The sequence below is a fragment of the Prenolepis imparis genome, unplaced genomic scaffold (assembly GCF_030444845.1).
Source record: "Prenolepis imparis isolate NDT839.2.m4 unplaced genomic scaffold, iyPreImpa1.0 SCAF_1, whole genome shotgun sequence".
Taxonomy (NCBI): domain Eukaryota; kingdom Metazoa; phylum Arthropoda; class Insecta; order Hymenoptera; family Formicidae; genus Prenolepis; species Prenolepis imparis.
Genome location: NW_028141159.1, coordinates 25536256 through 25549994, shown reverse-complemented (window position 1 = coordinate 25549994; position 13739 = coordinate 25536256). Strand labels below are relative to the sequence as shown.

At 36.3% G+C, this 13739-nt stretch overlaps 2 protein-coding genes and 1 pseudogene across 3 annotated transcripts; all 3 read right to left on the bottom strand.

The window, feature by feature from the left end:
- Positions 1-1318: 1318 nt before the first annotated feature.
- On the bottom strand, positions 1319-3855 carry LOC145938407 (uncharacterized). Its single transcript, XM_083042005.1, has 2 exons — positions 3225-3855; positions 1319-3167 (listed from the first exon to the last, which is right to left on the bottom strand). Exons 1-2 carry the CDS (start codon positions 3853-3855, stop codon positions 2401-2403), a joined length of 1398 nt encoding a protein of 465 aa, XP_082898131.1. The 3' UTR covers positions 1319-2400.
- A 1779-nt stretch (positions 3856-5634) lies between these two features.
- Positions 5635-8504, bottom strand: LOC145941425 (uncharacterized). The gene is made up of 3 exons (XM_083047542.1): positions 8306-8504; positions 6427-6849; positions 5635-6315 (listed from the first exon to the last, which is right to left on the bottom strand). The coding sequence occupies exons 1-3, from the start codon at positions 8502-8504 to the stop codon at positions 6137-6139; spliced, it is 801 nt and encodes a 266-aa protein (XP_082903668.1). The 3' UTR covers positions 5635-6136.
- A 574-nt stretch (positions 8505-9078) lies between these two features.
- Positions 9079-13373, bottom strand: LOC145938406 (uncharacterized; annotated as a pseudogene). Its single transcript, XR_014425710.1, has 4 exons — positions 13281-13373; positions 12423-12508; positions 12159-12328; positions 9079-11084 (listed from the first exon to the last, which is right to left on the bottom strand). The product of XR_014425710.1 is annotated as an uncharacterized LOC145938406 (transcript).
- Between the last annotated feature and the right edge of the window lie 366 nt (positions 13374-13739).

Sequence of the window (13739 nt, the reverse complement as noted above, 5' to 3'; positions counted from 1 at the left end):
AGCCAAGAATGCCAAGAGGACTGATCCTCGATCAATTTTCTTAAAGACGATTTAAGAAAGCGATTTATCCGCTCTACGACTCCATTTGCCCATGGGGCCGCGACAGCTACTAAAGTATGTTTAATATCGCGAGATCTTACAAACTTTTGGAACTCCTGTGATGTGAACGACGTGCCCCGATCAGAAATCAGCACCTCCGGATTGCCGAAAGTATGGAAAAGCCATAAGAGATGTTTTATTGTTTCTTTAGACGTGGTTGATTTACACGGAAAAAGCCAGGTGAATCTTGAAAATGAATCCACCACTAAGAGTATGTGTTTAAAACCATCAATAGAATCCGAAATTGGGCCAAAATGATCGGTATGCAGGACGCTGAAAGGGGCAGTCGGTTTATCAGTTACTTGGAGTTCATCTTCATGTGCATTTGACGAGACGTTATTTAAAATACACGTTAGACAGTTATCGATATAGTCTTGAGTTCTCTTACGAAAAGAAGGAAACCAATAATTTGAATTCAATCCTTGCACTGTTTTTTCAGTGCCACAATGAGCCATTTCATCATGGTAGATCCTGATAACATTGGTTACCATTGACTCAGGAACAACAAAGCGAGGCTTGTCTGGCCCTTTTTTGTACACGAGACCTTCTATTAATTCGAACTTATCATCGTTCGAGAACTCAAGATTTTCAGCAATATTCTTAAGCCTATCATCCTGCAGTTGCCTATACTGCAATTCCTGCTCAAGAGGCATTGGTTCGTGGTAGGCCACGATCCTGCTCAACGCATCTACGTGCGTCATACGTCCGCCCTCGCGGTGAATAACTTTAATACGGTAGTTTTGCAACCGCAGAGTCCAGCGTGCGATTCTTTGGTTCAATTGCGCTTTGTTGACCGCGTATACTAACGCATGATAATCCGTTATCACGGTAAAATCTAATCCGTAGAGATAGATATGAAATCTCTCGACCGACTTAACGACAGCTAACATTTCCAGCTCGTAACTATGATACTGGGGTTCAGCTTTGTTTGTTGATTGGCTGTAGTAAATTGGAGCCCATTGGCCAGAATCCTGTTTTTGTAAAAGAATAGCAGCTAGTGCTATCGAGCTTGCATCCGTATGCAGTTCGGTCTCAGCACCAGGATTGTACAACCGAAGTACTGGAAAGGATGTTAAAGCATCTTTTAATGACTCGAAGGCCTTAACGCAATTCTGATCGAATTTAAAGTCAGAAGATTTACGTATAAGATTCTGAAGCGGTTTGGCCAATTTCGCATAGTCTTTCATAAATTTACGAAAATAGTTCGTCAAACCCAAGAATCGCTGCACCTCGACCAATTTCTTTGGTCTCGGGAAACGACTAATCGCTTCAGTGTGACGTACACTGAGTGTGATCCCTGAAGGGGAGAGGATGTACCCTAAGTATTCTAACTTTTGTCTCATAAAAAGGCATTTGTTATAATTTACCTCGAAATTGAACTGTTTGAGCAGCAAGAGTACCTCCTTAAGAATCAATAAATTATCTTCAACCGTGGATGACGGTATCAAAATGTCATCTATATACACAATAACTCTGTCCTCTCGAATCAGAGGTTCCAGAACTTGAATTAAACGTCTTTGGAATTCCGCGGGCGCCTCGCAGAAACCAAAAGGCAGACGGGTGTATTCAAACTGCCCATCGGGCGTTGCGAAAGCGAAAAACTTCGTAAATTCAGGATGCAGCTTTATCTGGTGAAAGCCATCCTTAAGATCAAAGTAAACATGCTCTTGCTACTCAACCGAGCCAAACAGTCCTCAATAAGAGGAAACGGGTATTTTTGCTTAATGACTTTGCTGTTTAAAGGGCGCATATCCACGCATAAACGAAGCGACCCGTTCTTTTTCCGTACCGGTACCACCCGTGCGCAGTACGGGGAAGTACTATATTTGATTATATCTCTATTCATTAAGTCGTCCGTGATTTCTCTCATCTGCAACCGTTCAGTCCACGCGAAACGACGCGGAGCAAAAGCGAAAACCGATTCGTCTTTCAACGCTAATCTCACTAAGTAATCATCCTCGACCGGAGGTACTTCTGTGTTCTCAACTTCTAAAATTGTCGAGATTAATTGATTTTTAATCTCAACGCCAAAATCTGTGACGACATTCGACAGTATAGCCTTCAAGTCATTGGTCTGATCCTTAACTATTTCTGTGGAAGCTATTTCCTAGAAAAGTAAGACTTTATTTTCTAAATCCTCACCAGAAGGGTTATAAAGAACTGTGATTGCATTATCCTTAATAAAATCGCGTCCAATGATTAAGTCTAGTGAGAAAGAATCGTCTTGTAAAACGTGCAAATTGATATTTGCGACCACGTTAGGTAAGACCTGAAGACTAATTGTAGTGGAAACCAGACCAGTTATTTTGATTGGAACGTTGTTAATAGCTTTGAAATGAAATTTGGGAATAGAAATATGAGAACCATTAGAACCAAGAAGACCAGAAAAATTAATTGAAGATGAAGAATTATAACCGAAAACTTTCTTAAACGCGGACGGACGGATGAGAGAAACCGGACTGCCGGTGTCCAGGCCTTTAATTTAGAATCGTTGATTTCTATCCTGCGCTCTGAGCCCTCAGAAACCATGGCGATGACTGATGTTGAGTGTGAGGATGCAGCATCTTCCTGCTGCTCTACAGCCGCCACCGTTGGCGAAGCCTTAGTTACAGGTTTATTGGGCCAAACCTTTTCCTTCTTCTTCAGTTTGTGGCACCCATCCCGTGTGTGTCCTTTAGTGCGGCAGTAGACGCAAAAAGTCTCCTGCTGGATCGCCTTCTTGGGCGACGTTGTGACTACCACCTTGGCTGGATTTTTCCTCAGAAACGTCGGGGATTTTTTGTGAGCTTCCCCCGAAGCTGTTGTGATGCGGTGCATCTCCTCTAGGAATTCGTCAATGGAGGATACCCGCAGTGCGGCAGTCAGTTCGCGCAGCGACTTGCTCCCAATACCGTTGATTAACAGATGAATCAAATCTCTGTCCGGCAAATCCAAGCTCTTCATCAGAACCAATTTGTCCGTAGCGTAATCGTGAAAAGTTTCCTTCACATAATTCCATCTGCGAGCCTCCACCTTTTGTAAGGTCACGGAGAACAGGACTGTCCGTCGGAATCTCCGTATAACAGCATCTCGAAAATAAAGCCAAAATTCGATTAAGTTAATGATATTTAAATCGAACCACTTACGAGCTGTCTTTTTCAGTTTTCCTGTCGCCGCCAAGAGCAGAACATCATTGGAAACCCCGTGGATTTGAGCAACACGCTCAACGGTATGGACCCATGACTCAACATCCTCCTCCTCAGAGCCAGAGAAATCAGGAAGATGTGTGGATAGTAGCTTCACTGCTTGTGCCGTGGAAGCTGAAGAAAGGGTAGCTCTAGTCTCTTGATGCGATGGGCTGTGAACCACAGGTTGAGGCCCCGTAGCTGTAACTGGGGTAGAACCCGTGGAGTTATTTAAGTTCAGAGCAGCGAGCATATACTGCATGAAAGCCTGCTGCTGTCTCGATTGCTCCATCATGAGCGAGCACATTTGTAAGAGAGATCCCTCCGCTGGAACTGCTGTAGGATCACCGGTTGTATTAGAGGTTACCTGAGTGCTGGATGCTACATGCACCAAACTGGGTGCTGCAGAGGTCGATTGTGGAGGAGGAGCTCGAACCATTCCCCCCAGATCTATGAGAGGTCCGTTCCTCTCGAGATGCGACATAATCATGTCCACGCATTGGTTTCTGTCAGTCGGCGGGTTGAGTCCGTAACTCCTGGCTTCCTCTTGGAGGTCGTCCAGCGACTTTTCTTCTAAACGCTGACAATCCATTATATTAATCACTAAAACGACCTTCACTTTTGAGTGAAGAACGGTACCGACACTTGCTGACGGCCCCTTTTTCGCGGGAAAATGACACCACTATCGTAATGAGCGCCTGATTGCGCAAGACAGCGCCACTATGGCTGCGAGCACTTTTGCGCGGGAGATTGCACCAAAATGGCTGACGGCTTTCTAGCGCGGGAAACACCACCGTGGCGATGTGCGTCTTTGCGCGGGAAGCGACGACGACGCGATAAGCCCAAAGGTAAAGACCTGGCAAGCGGGGACGACGCGGTGAACTTCTTCTAACGCCGATGAGGAAGGATCACAAACATATAGGCTGCCCAACCCTATGTATACCCCACCGGATATTACTTTTTGCGGTTGTCTATTCGGGCCGAATCAAGTTATAAAGCGAATTCGTTGTTGCACCAACGAGCGTAGCCGACGCGGCGCGATGATCTCTTTCACGAGTATATCGAAGCCGGAAAAACGGCGCGAGCTCACTCCCGGTCGGAATATTCTCCACCAGTCCCTTAGACACAACGCACTGTACCGCCTTGAGACAACTGACTCTCTCGCTAGCCGATATGGACCCGTGCGCGCCAATTGAAAATCGGGCTTAAGACAAAAAGCGATCTTCTTGATGCCGTGTCACAAAATGGCCGCCAACCCTGTACTCCAGGGGAAAATGGCGATCTTAGTGCACGTGGTTTCCACGTGCTGGTGTATAATTTATACACTATGACTCCTGTCACGATAACGTAATTGTCACTGTGACGGAGATATTTTTGAACGAGAATTACGCTCGTTGAGCCACTTAAAAGGGCTAAAAACAGCTAGGACGTAGCTGAAGCGCGGTTACTGCGAACGGGCTGCTGACGCAGCGATTACTACACCGATATAGTCCCGCGGCTCTGACCGACACAAACGTAAGATCGACCACGACGGCAAAGGCTTGGTTTACTTCTAGACAACGCCTGGCCTCGTGTATGATCAATTAACCGGACTAACGTGACACTGATTCCCGCACCGAGATTTCGACGACCGAAGTATCCGAGAGAACCGAGGGACATCCCACTTCTGAGCTGTGAGACACGTAGTTGAAACGTGGTTATGACAGGAAAGGCTAAAGGGATAGGCGTGGAATCGGTTCTCTGAGGGTACTCGCCGAAATGACTAACATTAGTTAGGTTAAACAGGTACTTTATTCGGGAACGTGTTCCCGGTAAGAGTCGTGGATGAAGACTGAGGTGGCCGGAACTCCTGCCACCTTTCCGGCCGCGTGCGAGCGTCGCTGGCCAATCCCCAGCGCGCCTGCACGAACGACCAATGAGCGGTGAAGTTGTCGCCGCGCGCGCAGCCTGTTCGCGAGCGCGTATACATCACGTCATATTAAGGAACGCTCATCAAGCATCTTACAGTAGCATGGTAGCGTAGCATGAAAGTAGTTATTATTATGAAAGAAATAGTAAAATAAAATGGTAACGATACATGTGATATGCAATATACTACATACATGTAATATGCAATACTACTTATATGTGATATACTATTTTTTTTCATAATAATATAATAATAACTATTTTCTTGTTACGTAACCATCCTATTATTTTTTCATAAGAATATAATTGTTAATATTGTTATAAAAAATATGAATAAGAATATAATTGTTAATATTGTTATAAAAAATATGAATAAGAATATAATTGTTAATATTGTTATAAAAAATATGAAATAATTACTTGATTCTTATAAATATCTTCTTCTTCTTCTATCAATCAATTATGATCCTGGATAACCGCACACTTAACCTATCATATGTCAAAAGATCTAATACATAACCCCGCACGCTGCTAATATCGCGAAGCGCCACTAACGCTGTCTGTTGTAAAACGTGAGAACAGTACAAGATTACCACTACATGCATCTATTGCATGTGTTGTTTACGTGTGATATACGTGTATGCATGTGTTGTATACGTGTGATTAATAATGCGTGTAGCATGATAGATACCACTATGTATGCGTGAACGATGATGACGTGGACGTTTCTTAAACGAAATTTTTCATATTTAGACTTTGCATTATTATATTTCCGCTTACAAAGCACGTAGAGCAAAAATAAAGACACTTTCATTATATAATTCGACCTCAATCTATCGATTAAACCTAGTAAAAACTCGATCGCTTCAGCCGTTATTGAGCATCCGAATCTATGACTATCTCGAACTATCCGATTCGCGTAAAGATACACGGTGCCTCGCTTCTGAGAGTCGGCTTCGCCCAAACTAGGCGCGAGACACTACCGTGTCTCTTGATTCTATTTCTTCATCGTCGAGGATGCTATCTTCCTCACGTCTGTCAAAAGGAAAACGGCATTGCTCTTCATGAACCTCCAACCTTTTATCCACCATATTTATTTTATGTAGAATAATGTTCAATTTGCGAAGAATTGATGTGGAGATTTCTGTACGAAGATCTGCACAAGGAAAAATAAATTTTAAGTTCTTTATATGCACACACATAGAAAAGTAGGCTATATTGCTTTTTAACTATGCTTAGTTGATTAAAGATTTACCTGTGTTACTATATGATGGAGATTGTTGTTCCATACAAATATCAAATTTTATGCTACTGGCAGCAGTATTCTTCTTTGTATTGTATTTATTAAAATCATAAAGCGATGAATCTACTATAGGAGTATTATTGCTTCTTTCAAGTTTATTGTCAAATATCTGTTTCTTTGCTTTCTTTTCCGGTACTACATTCCGTGTAGTCTGTGGCTGTTCCTTTTCAACTTGTATTGTGGGTAAAAGCGGAATTTCTTTACAGGTTATTTCTTGGCTTGTACATGATTCATTTTCAGAATCAGAAGTGTAGTATTTTCTCTTTGCCCTCTCACGTCTACGCAATTTTTTTTCATTATCATCTTTCTCAGAAGTATCAATATCCGAAAAATGTTCAGCGAGTTTTAGTTTTTGCCTACCGGATGCATATGTATCTGAAATAATATAGTATCTAATGAAATAAGTCTGTATACTGTATATTATTAATATTGAACAGAAAGGTGTTGTGAAAAATAGATTAGAAAAAAAATTAATTCCTCTAGTGGAAAAAATTTTTGTGATATTTCTAATAACTCATAACCATTTTTATCTGTCAATAATAAGAAAGTATTGTAATATTTGAAATTAAAAAATCTTACATATTCAACGCGAGATGCCTGTTAAGTTCAGACGGATGATTGGTTCAGGCAGTATTTATTGCATCCTTTATTTTACAATACGAATACTTAATATAAACAATAAGAATTACTATTAAGGCTCTTCCGTATAAGATACAAATATATAAGTGATAGGCCTTTTTAAGAGCCGAACGCGGATGTTGATGCGTATTCCAACTAAATTTTTAATTTTTCGCTGGTATTAAATTAATTGTGCACAGGGCACGAATTTTACTACTTGGTAATTGCCAAGTCTTGTATGGAATAATCTCATACTTGAGATTTTTATTCCATATATCCCCTCTAACCCCTCTAAAGAATTAGAAGCGAGAGAAAAATATAGATCCGAAAGTCGCTGAATCGGGAATCGAACCCGAGACCTTTCACTTGCCGGGCGACTGCTCTTCCAACTGAGCTATTCAGATCCTTTCGATTCTATACTTTTCTCTGCTTTTTAAATAATTACTTTAAATAACGCCTTTTCGGCCGGCGTAATTAAACAATAAGAATTACTATTAAGGCTCTTCCGTATAAGATACAAATATATAAGTGATAGGCCTTTCTAAGAGCTCTTAGAAAGGCCTATCACTTATATATTTGTATCTTATACGGAAGAGCCTTAATAGTAATTCTTATTGTTTAATTACGCCGGCCGAAAAGGCGTTATTTAAAGTAATTATTTAAAAAGCAGAGAAAAGTATAGAATCGAAAGGATCTGAATAGCTCAGTTGGAAGAGCAGTCGCCCGGCAAGCGAAAGGTCTCGGGTTCGATTCCCGATTCAGCGACTTTCGGATCTATATTTTTCTCTCGCTTCTAATTCTTTAGGGGGATTAGAGGGGATATATGGAATAAAAAACTCAAGTATGAGATTATTCCATACAAGACTTGGCAGTTACCAAGTAGTAAAATTCGTGCCCTGTGCACAATTAATTTAATACCAGCGAAAAATTAAAAATTTAGTTGGAATACGCATCAACATCCGCGTTCGGCTCTTAAAAAGGCCTATCACTTATATATTTGTAACTTAATATAAAGTTTAAAAGACAAACACATTTTCTGTACAAACTCTTTTTTCGAAACATTAATTTTAGTGACATTTTTTCACTGATGTCATGGGGAAAGGGTAAATATAAAGATAATTATAAAAACAACATAATTATCATTATACAAAAAACATAAGGACATTTACCAACAATTTAAGCTGTAAATTGAAAGAAATATAATATATAGTACCTGCTGTACCAAAAATTCGTAATATATTATATGATGACCACTTGCAAGTGTCCGGATGTTCTTCATTAAAAATGGCCTGATTAATTTTTTCTTGTTTTGTGTAATTTGGCCAAAAACATCTTTTATTATCGTCAAAAATCCATAACATAGGAGCAAGTTGAATCCCGGCCTCAAACTCTATTATCGAGAATCTTCTCATCTTTCGATTCAATGTATAAATAAAAACACTGTAATAAAAACCACAAATATTATAATTAGAATATACTATATTATATTACAGGTAATAAAGGATAATGAATCGAGAAATAGATATTTGTATATGTATATCATGGATGCAAAGGAAAAATAAGAAGTAGATATATATATATATATATAAATTATTTGATAAATCATTAAATTATTCATTTAAAATAGTTAAAATCTTTATTTATTTTTATTATCAATATTATTAGTATCAATATTATATATATTTGAGATAAAAATCATACCAGATTAAAATTATATGATAAATGTATATATAAATAAATAAAAGGCAGCAGCACGTGTGCATGCAGAATTTAAAATTAATGTGTTTATATTTAATAATATGAATTCTGTATACCTATAGTTTGAAATATTTAATACTGGAACAGTTTGAGCCATTTTGGCATTTTATAATTACAAATATCTTGAAATTAGGTTAAAATTATAAAAGCTAATTATATTAATATTTTTAAAAAAATCTTGCATGCAAGCGAACAAGCGCATATGTATCAAGATTATTATTATCTTTATTATGTCAGGGTATGTAGTAATGGAAGAATGATTAGTTTATTCTTGTAGCGCATTAACCATAATTTGCCTGCTATTTCTGATATAGGATATACACATAATGTTACGTCTTTTGTCACGATTGTGATATGAAGCATGCTTGATGTTAATGGAGATGAATACACGTTTTCTATCGGTATTAACTTTGCTCCAGTTACGTAAATCTATCATCATAGCTTTCTATAATGTTAGAAATTACTATAGCCGTACCATCCTTTAAAATGCAGGCATTATTTCTCTTATCCTTACAACGTATCGCATATAAATCGTTAAAACATTGTTTGTATTGAACTTTTACTTTAATTCCATCACAGAGTGGTCCATCAAAATGCACATTCTTAAATGAAAACTCATATCTTTGCGAAGGCTGTTTACTTGTTCTCTCGTAACCTATTACCATTTTTGCTTCATGCCTTCGTGCTAATTGTTGAAGGGGTTTTTCATTTTTTCTTAGATGCCTTTTTATAGTTGACATGTAACTTTCGAAGCGAAATGCACTGAACATGTCTAAAGGACCAAACTTTTCAACATCTGTGCATATATGCAACATATTATGTACGTTATAAGTAACATATTCTTTACCGTAGATAATAGAAAACGATAGAACAAAATGTTCTAATAAGTTCCGTGCATCAACCAAATATTGCGTAACCAGAATAGGACTGACAAGAATTGTAATAGCAACATGTAGCGTAAGAAAGTGAACATACATATCCTTCCATAAGTGATCTTTTAATACACTCTAGTATACAGTAAAAACTGTCTGTATTTAGTTGCTTTCCATTGTAGAGCATGTTTAAGACCTCGTGGTTTTCGAACAAAATCATTCGGACATCTTTTGTGAAATGATTGTAGTATTTGCGACATTTTCGTAATTGAATAAGAGCTTAATCGTATATTATTGGATCCTTTTAACCAAAGCCACAATAACTTTTTCATCACCCCTAGGCAAACCAAATGCATGTAGTCTAACGGTGTGTTTGTTACCAATCCAAAATTGGGAATTTTATTTAAAATAGATTTTCCGGTTTGATGATCTTCGTATTCTTCATTCGCAAACTCGTTGTCAGTTCTTAGGGCATTCTGTAATGTTTCCGGAAAGCAAACTTTTGACTTAACTCCCCTCGAATAGTGCATTTCCGAAGAATAGTAACCAGTATGCTGTTTAATTGATAAAACATATGCTGCAGCAGGAGCGTCACAAATTAAAGCAGAAATACAAACTTTAACTAGTACATTATTATATAAAAAACCGTCTCGGCTTAGTTCGACAGCTTCATCAACGAATGGTCGTAAAAATTCTTCAGCATGCGTTGGTTTATCTTTTCCGCAAAAACATCCAAAAATATTAACCTGTTTCGAAACATTATCTGAGCATAAAATTGGCCAAAAATTTAAGCCTTCAATATTTTTTGACAATGGCAATCCATCAATATTAATTAAAAGACAAACAGTTTCGTTATTTGTAATCTTTTTACGGTTCTTTAATAATACTTCGGTTGCTCTCTTCAAACCAAAATGATAATAATGGCCTCCATTTATAGGCACAATATTTGTCCTTCTAGGCGTATGTAACAAGCTTCTGCTATCTTTTGAAAAGCTGCAACTCGTATGTTTATTTAAGATTAGTAATAGTGCCTTGACAGTATTATGGGGAACATTAAATTCAATAGCCCATTCTTGGATGTCACGTTTAAATTCATTTTCATTGTCTACAGGATTTCTTTCATGTTTTTTTGTAGATAAAGAAATATCCAAGCTATTTGCACTGCCTTTGCTATAATTTGTATCGTTGCTACTGTTACTATTATTGTTGCTAAACATCATGTTACGATTGTCGTCATATTGAACCGATTCATTCATCTCCTTTTCTAGATTAACCGATTCACACACATTTATCTCCTCTTCTAGATTAACCGATTCACGCACATTCATCTCCTCTTCTAAATTAATATTATCTCTCATCTCTCTGAATATAAAAATATACACACAATTAATACAAATATTACTAATAAAACTAAAAGAATTTTATATCAACAATTAAAAATAGTAATCTGGCTATCAATAATATTGATTTACATTATCATTAAACTGATTTATAATAATTGTCAATTAATGAAAGCAGTGTTTCAGAATTGTAACTTCTGTTTATACAATAATTCAAATACACATAAGTAATAAAAAGCACATAATCTAATGGTACATGTTACTAAAACAAAGTTGAAAAAACTGTAGACTAACATTAGTGTGTTCTATATAATTTAAAAAAAATTCCTATTTAAAATTATTTTCCGTATACTTTAAGAATCTCGAAACCGAGATCGATGTACAAATTAAAATTCATAAGTCTCATCATAAACTTCATAGAACAATGCTTTCTTAATATTACGTGTAATTGTATAATTAAAAGAATCAAAAGTTATGTAAGTTTCATATTCCAAAATGTTCGATTGTACATTCTATAAGTACGTAAACCATTAAACGTGAACTTCAATGTATTTAAGATTGTATAATATTTTATTTGATATCATTAAAAAGTAAGTTCAAAAATTGTAGTAAAAATATGAAATGAATTAGTTATTGGATCAAAAAACTAGAAAGTGACCCTTGTAACAATGTACAATTGATATACAAGGTAGGTATATTAAATGTTACAAGCTATTTTATTTTTCTCACAATCTATTATAGATAGTTATCTATTACAAATAGGGACAAAATTGTTTGTGGATCTTTCAGGATTCATTGGAATCTTTTATAATATGGGATACTGCTACCGAATTTGCAGAAGAACGGAAGGACTAGCCCTCATTTTTTAAATAAAATGTTATAATGTTTGAACTTTTGTTAAAAAAATGGGGGCTAATTTCCATTCCGTTCTTTTGCAAATCCGGCAGCGATATCTCATATATATTATATAACAGATCCCAATGAGTCCTAGAAGATACAGAAGAAATTTTATTGCTATCTGTAATAAATTCCGAAAATGTAGCTTGTAAAACTTTATGTGGCTCATCCTGTATATCATGGCATATGTAATACATACTGTACAGTTACTTCTTTTCCGTTGTGCATATCAGGCCAATGTGAGCATCCCGGTATATTTGATGACAATAACATGCAATCGAACTGAGTTTCCTGAGCAATTAAACGTCTCAAGTGCCGTTCTGAATATTTTTTATACTTTTTCTTCCATGGAGCCATTATATGTCTTTCCTATTTAAAGATAAATGAAGGAATGTATATATAACAACAAATATATATAGTTATCAATTATAATTTATTATTTAGCTCAAATAATAATACTTACCTATGATCTTATAGAATACACAGTAATAAACATTTGGGTATCTGATTATTTACTTTCCACCAGTAGTTTTCGAATTGAATGTTGATCTGTATATAGAAAACACACACACGCACACACACAAAAACCAATAGAATATCAGAAGTACGAAGAGATTTAAAAAAACATTCAATAAATTAACATATAGAACATATTATAATGACCAAGCAAAATGCTTTTTTAGCAATCATGCAAATCATTTATACTTATTTGTTACGTTGTATTATAAAATTGTATGTTAAAATTAGATGATTAACTCATTATAAAAAACGTAAATTTAAGTGATAGACATAAATTAAATAAACTAATTATATTTAAAGACCAATATAATAATAGGTATATATATTTGTCATGGAAGATTCTAATATAGGTTTCAGAATGAGTATAAACAATACATGTTTTATTTATAGAGCCGAAACCCTAAATAGAGAATCTGGGATTATACATATGTTATTCAGTTCAAGAAAAAGATCATAAAACAAATATTTTGATTTTAACGAATTCTCAGAATATTTGTAAAGCGCTGAAGAATATAACAATTTTGATGCTTATCAAGGCAAACATATGTATAGAATATAGAATAAGAGAAAGAATAATAGTTCACAATCCAAGGAAAAAGGAACGTGTAAAAAATCATACTACATTTAAAAAAAGCGCATACTAATCTTTCAGCAAAAAATGAAAAGTAGCTAATCCATGCATAAATAATTATACATATACAATACATATAACCTCAAAAATTAAAACCGATTAACTTTGCATCCGCAGAAAGATAATCAACAATATAATTAAGACATAAATTTAAACATAAAATATAAATACCTGCTTTTAATTCTTTCCTGACGCCGCAGTGACAGTATTAATTTAATCGACTTTATTTGTTGCACTCACAATGCAACACAATCAGTGATGCGGTACTGCGCAAGTATTCACTGAGTTTATATATATATATATATATATATATATATATATATATATATCGCACGCGACAGAAAAACGAAATACCGCGTATGTATGAACGCACGCGACAGACACAGTGCATCGACGGACGGAAAAGTTGTTTTTCTTGCCCAGAACTCGCGTGACTATATTCTATGCCCAATAAAAAGATTATTATTATAAATTAATTGACACCTTATCTCTCGACCAAACTGGCAGTATATTTATTAAGAAAATCACAACGTTTCGACCTCTATATTTGGTCCTTATCAAGTGATCTGTACAACAATATATTATCTCAATAATTGAAGTTACTACTATCTTGAGCTTGGGAGACAAATT

Bases quoted from the DNA above. Each gene is read 5' to 3' on its own strand.
- LOC145938407 (XM_083042005.1), bottom strand. From the start codon at position 3,855: ATGGATTGTCAGCGTTTAGAAGAAAAGTCGCTGGACGACCTCCAAGAG. The intron at 3,168-3,224 runs GTAAGTGGTTCG...TTTATTTTCGAG, and splicing joins AAAACTGAAAAAGACAGCTC to ATGCTGTTATACGGAGATTC.
- LOC145941425 (XM_083047542.1), bottom strand. From the start codon at position 8,504: ATGAGAAGATTCTCGATAATAGAGTTTGAGGCCGGGATTCAACTTGCT. The intron at 6,850-8,305 runs GTACTATATATT...ATATTATTTCAG, and splicing joins ACGAATTTTTGGTACAGCAG to ATACATATGCATCCGGTAGG. The intron at 6,316-6,426 runs GTAAATCTTTAA...ATCTTCGTACAG, and splicing joins TCCATCATATAGTAACACAG to AAATCTCCACATCAATTCTT.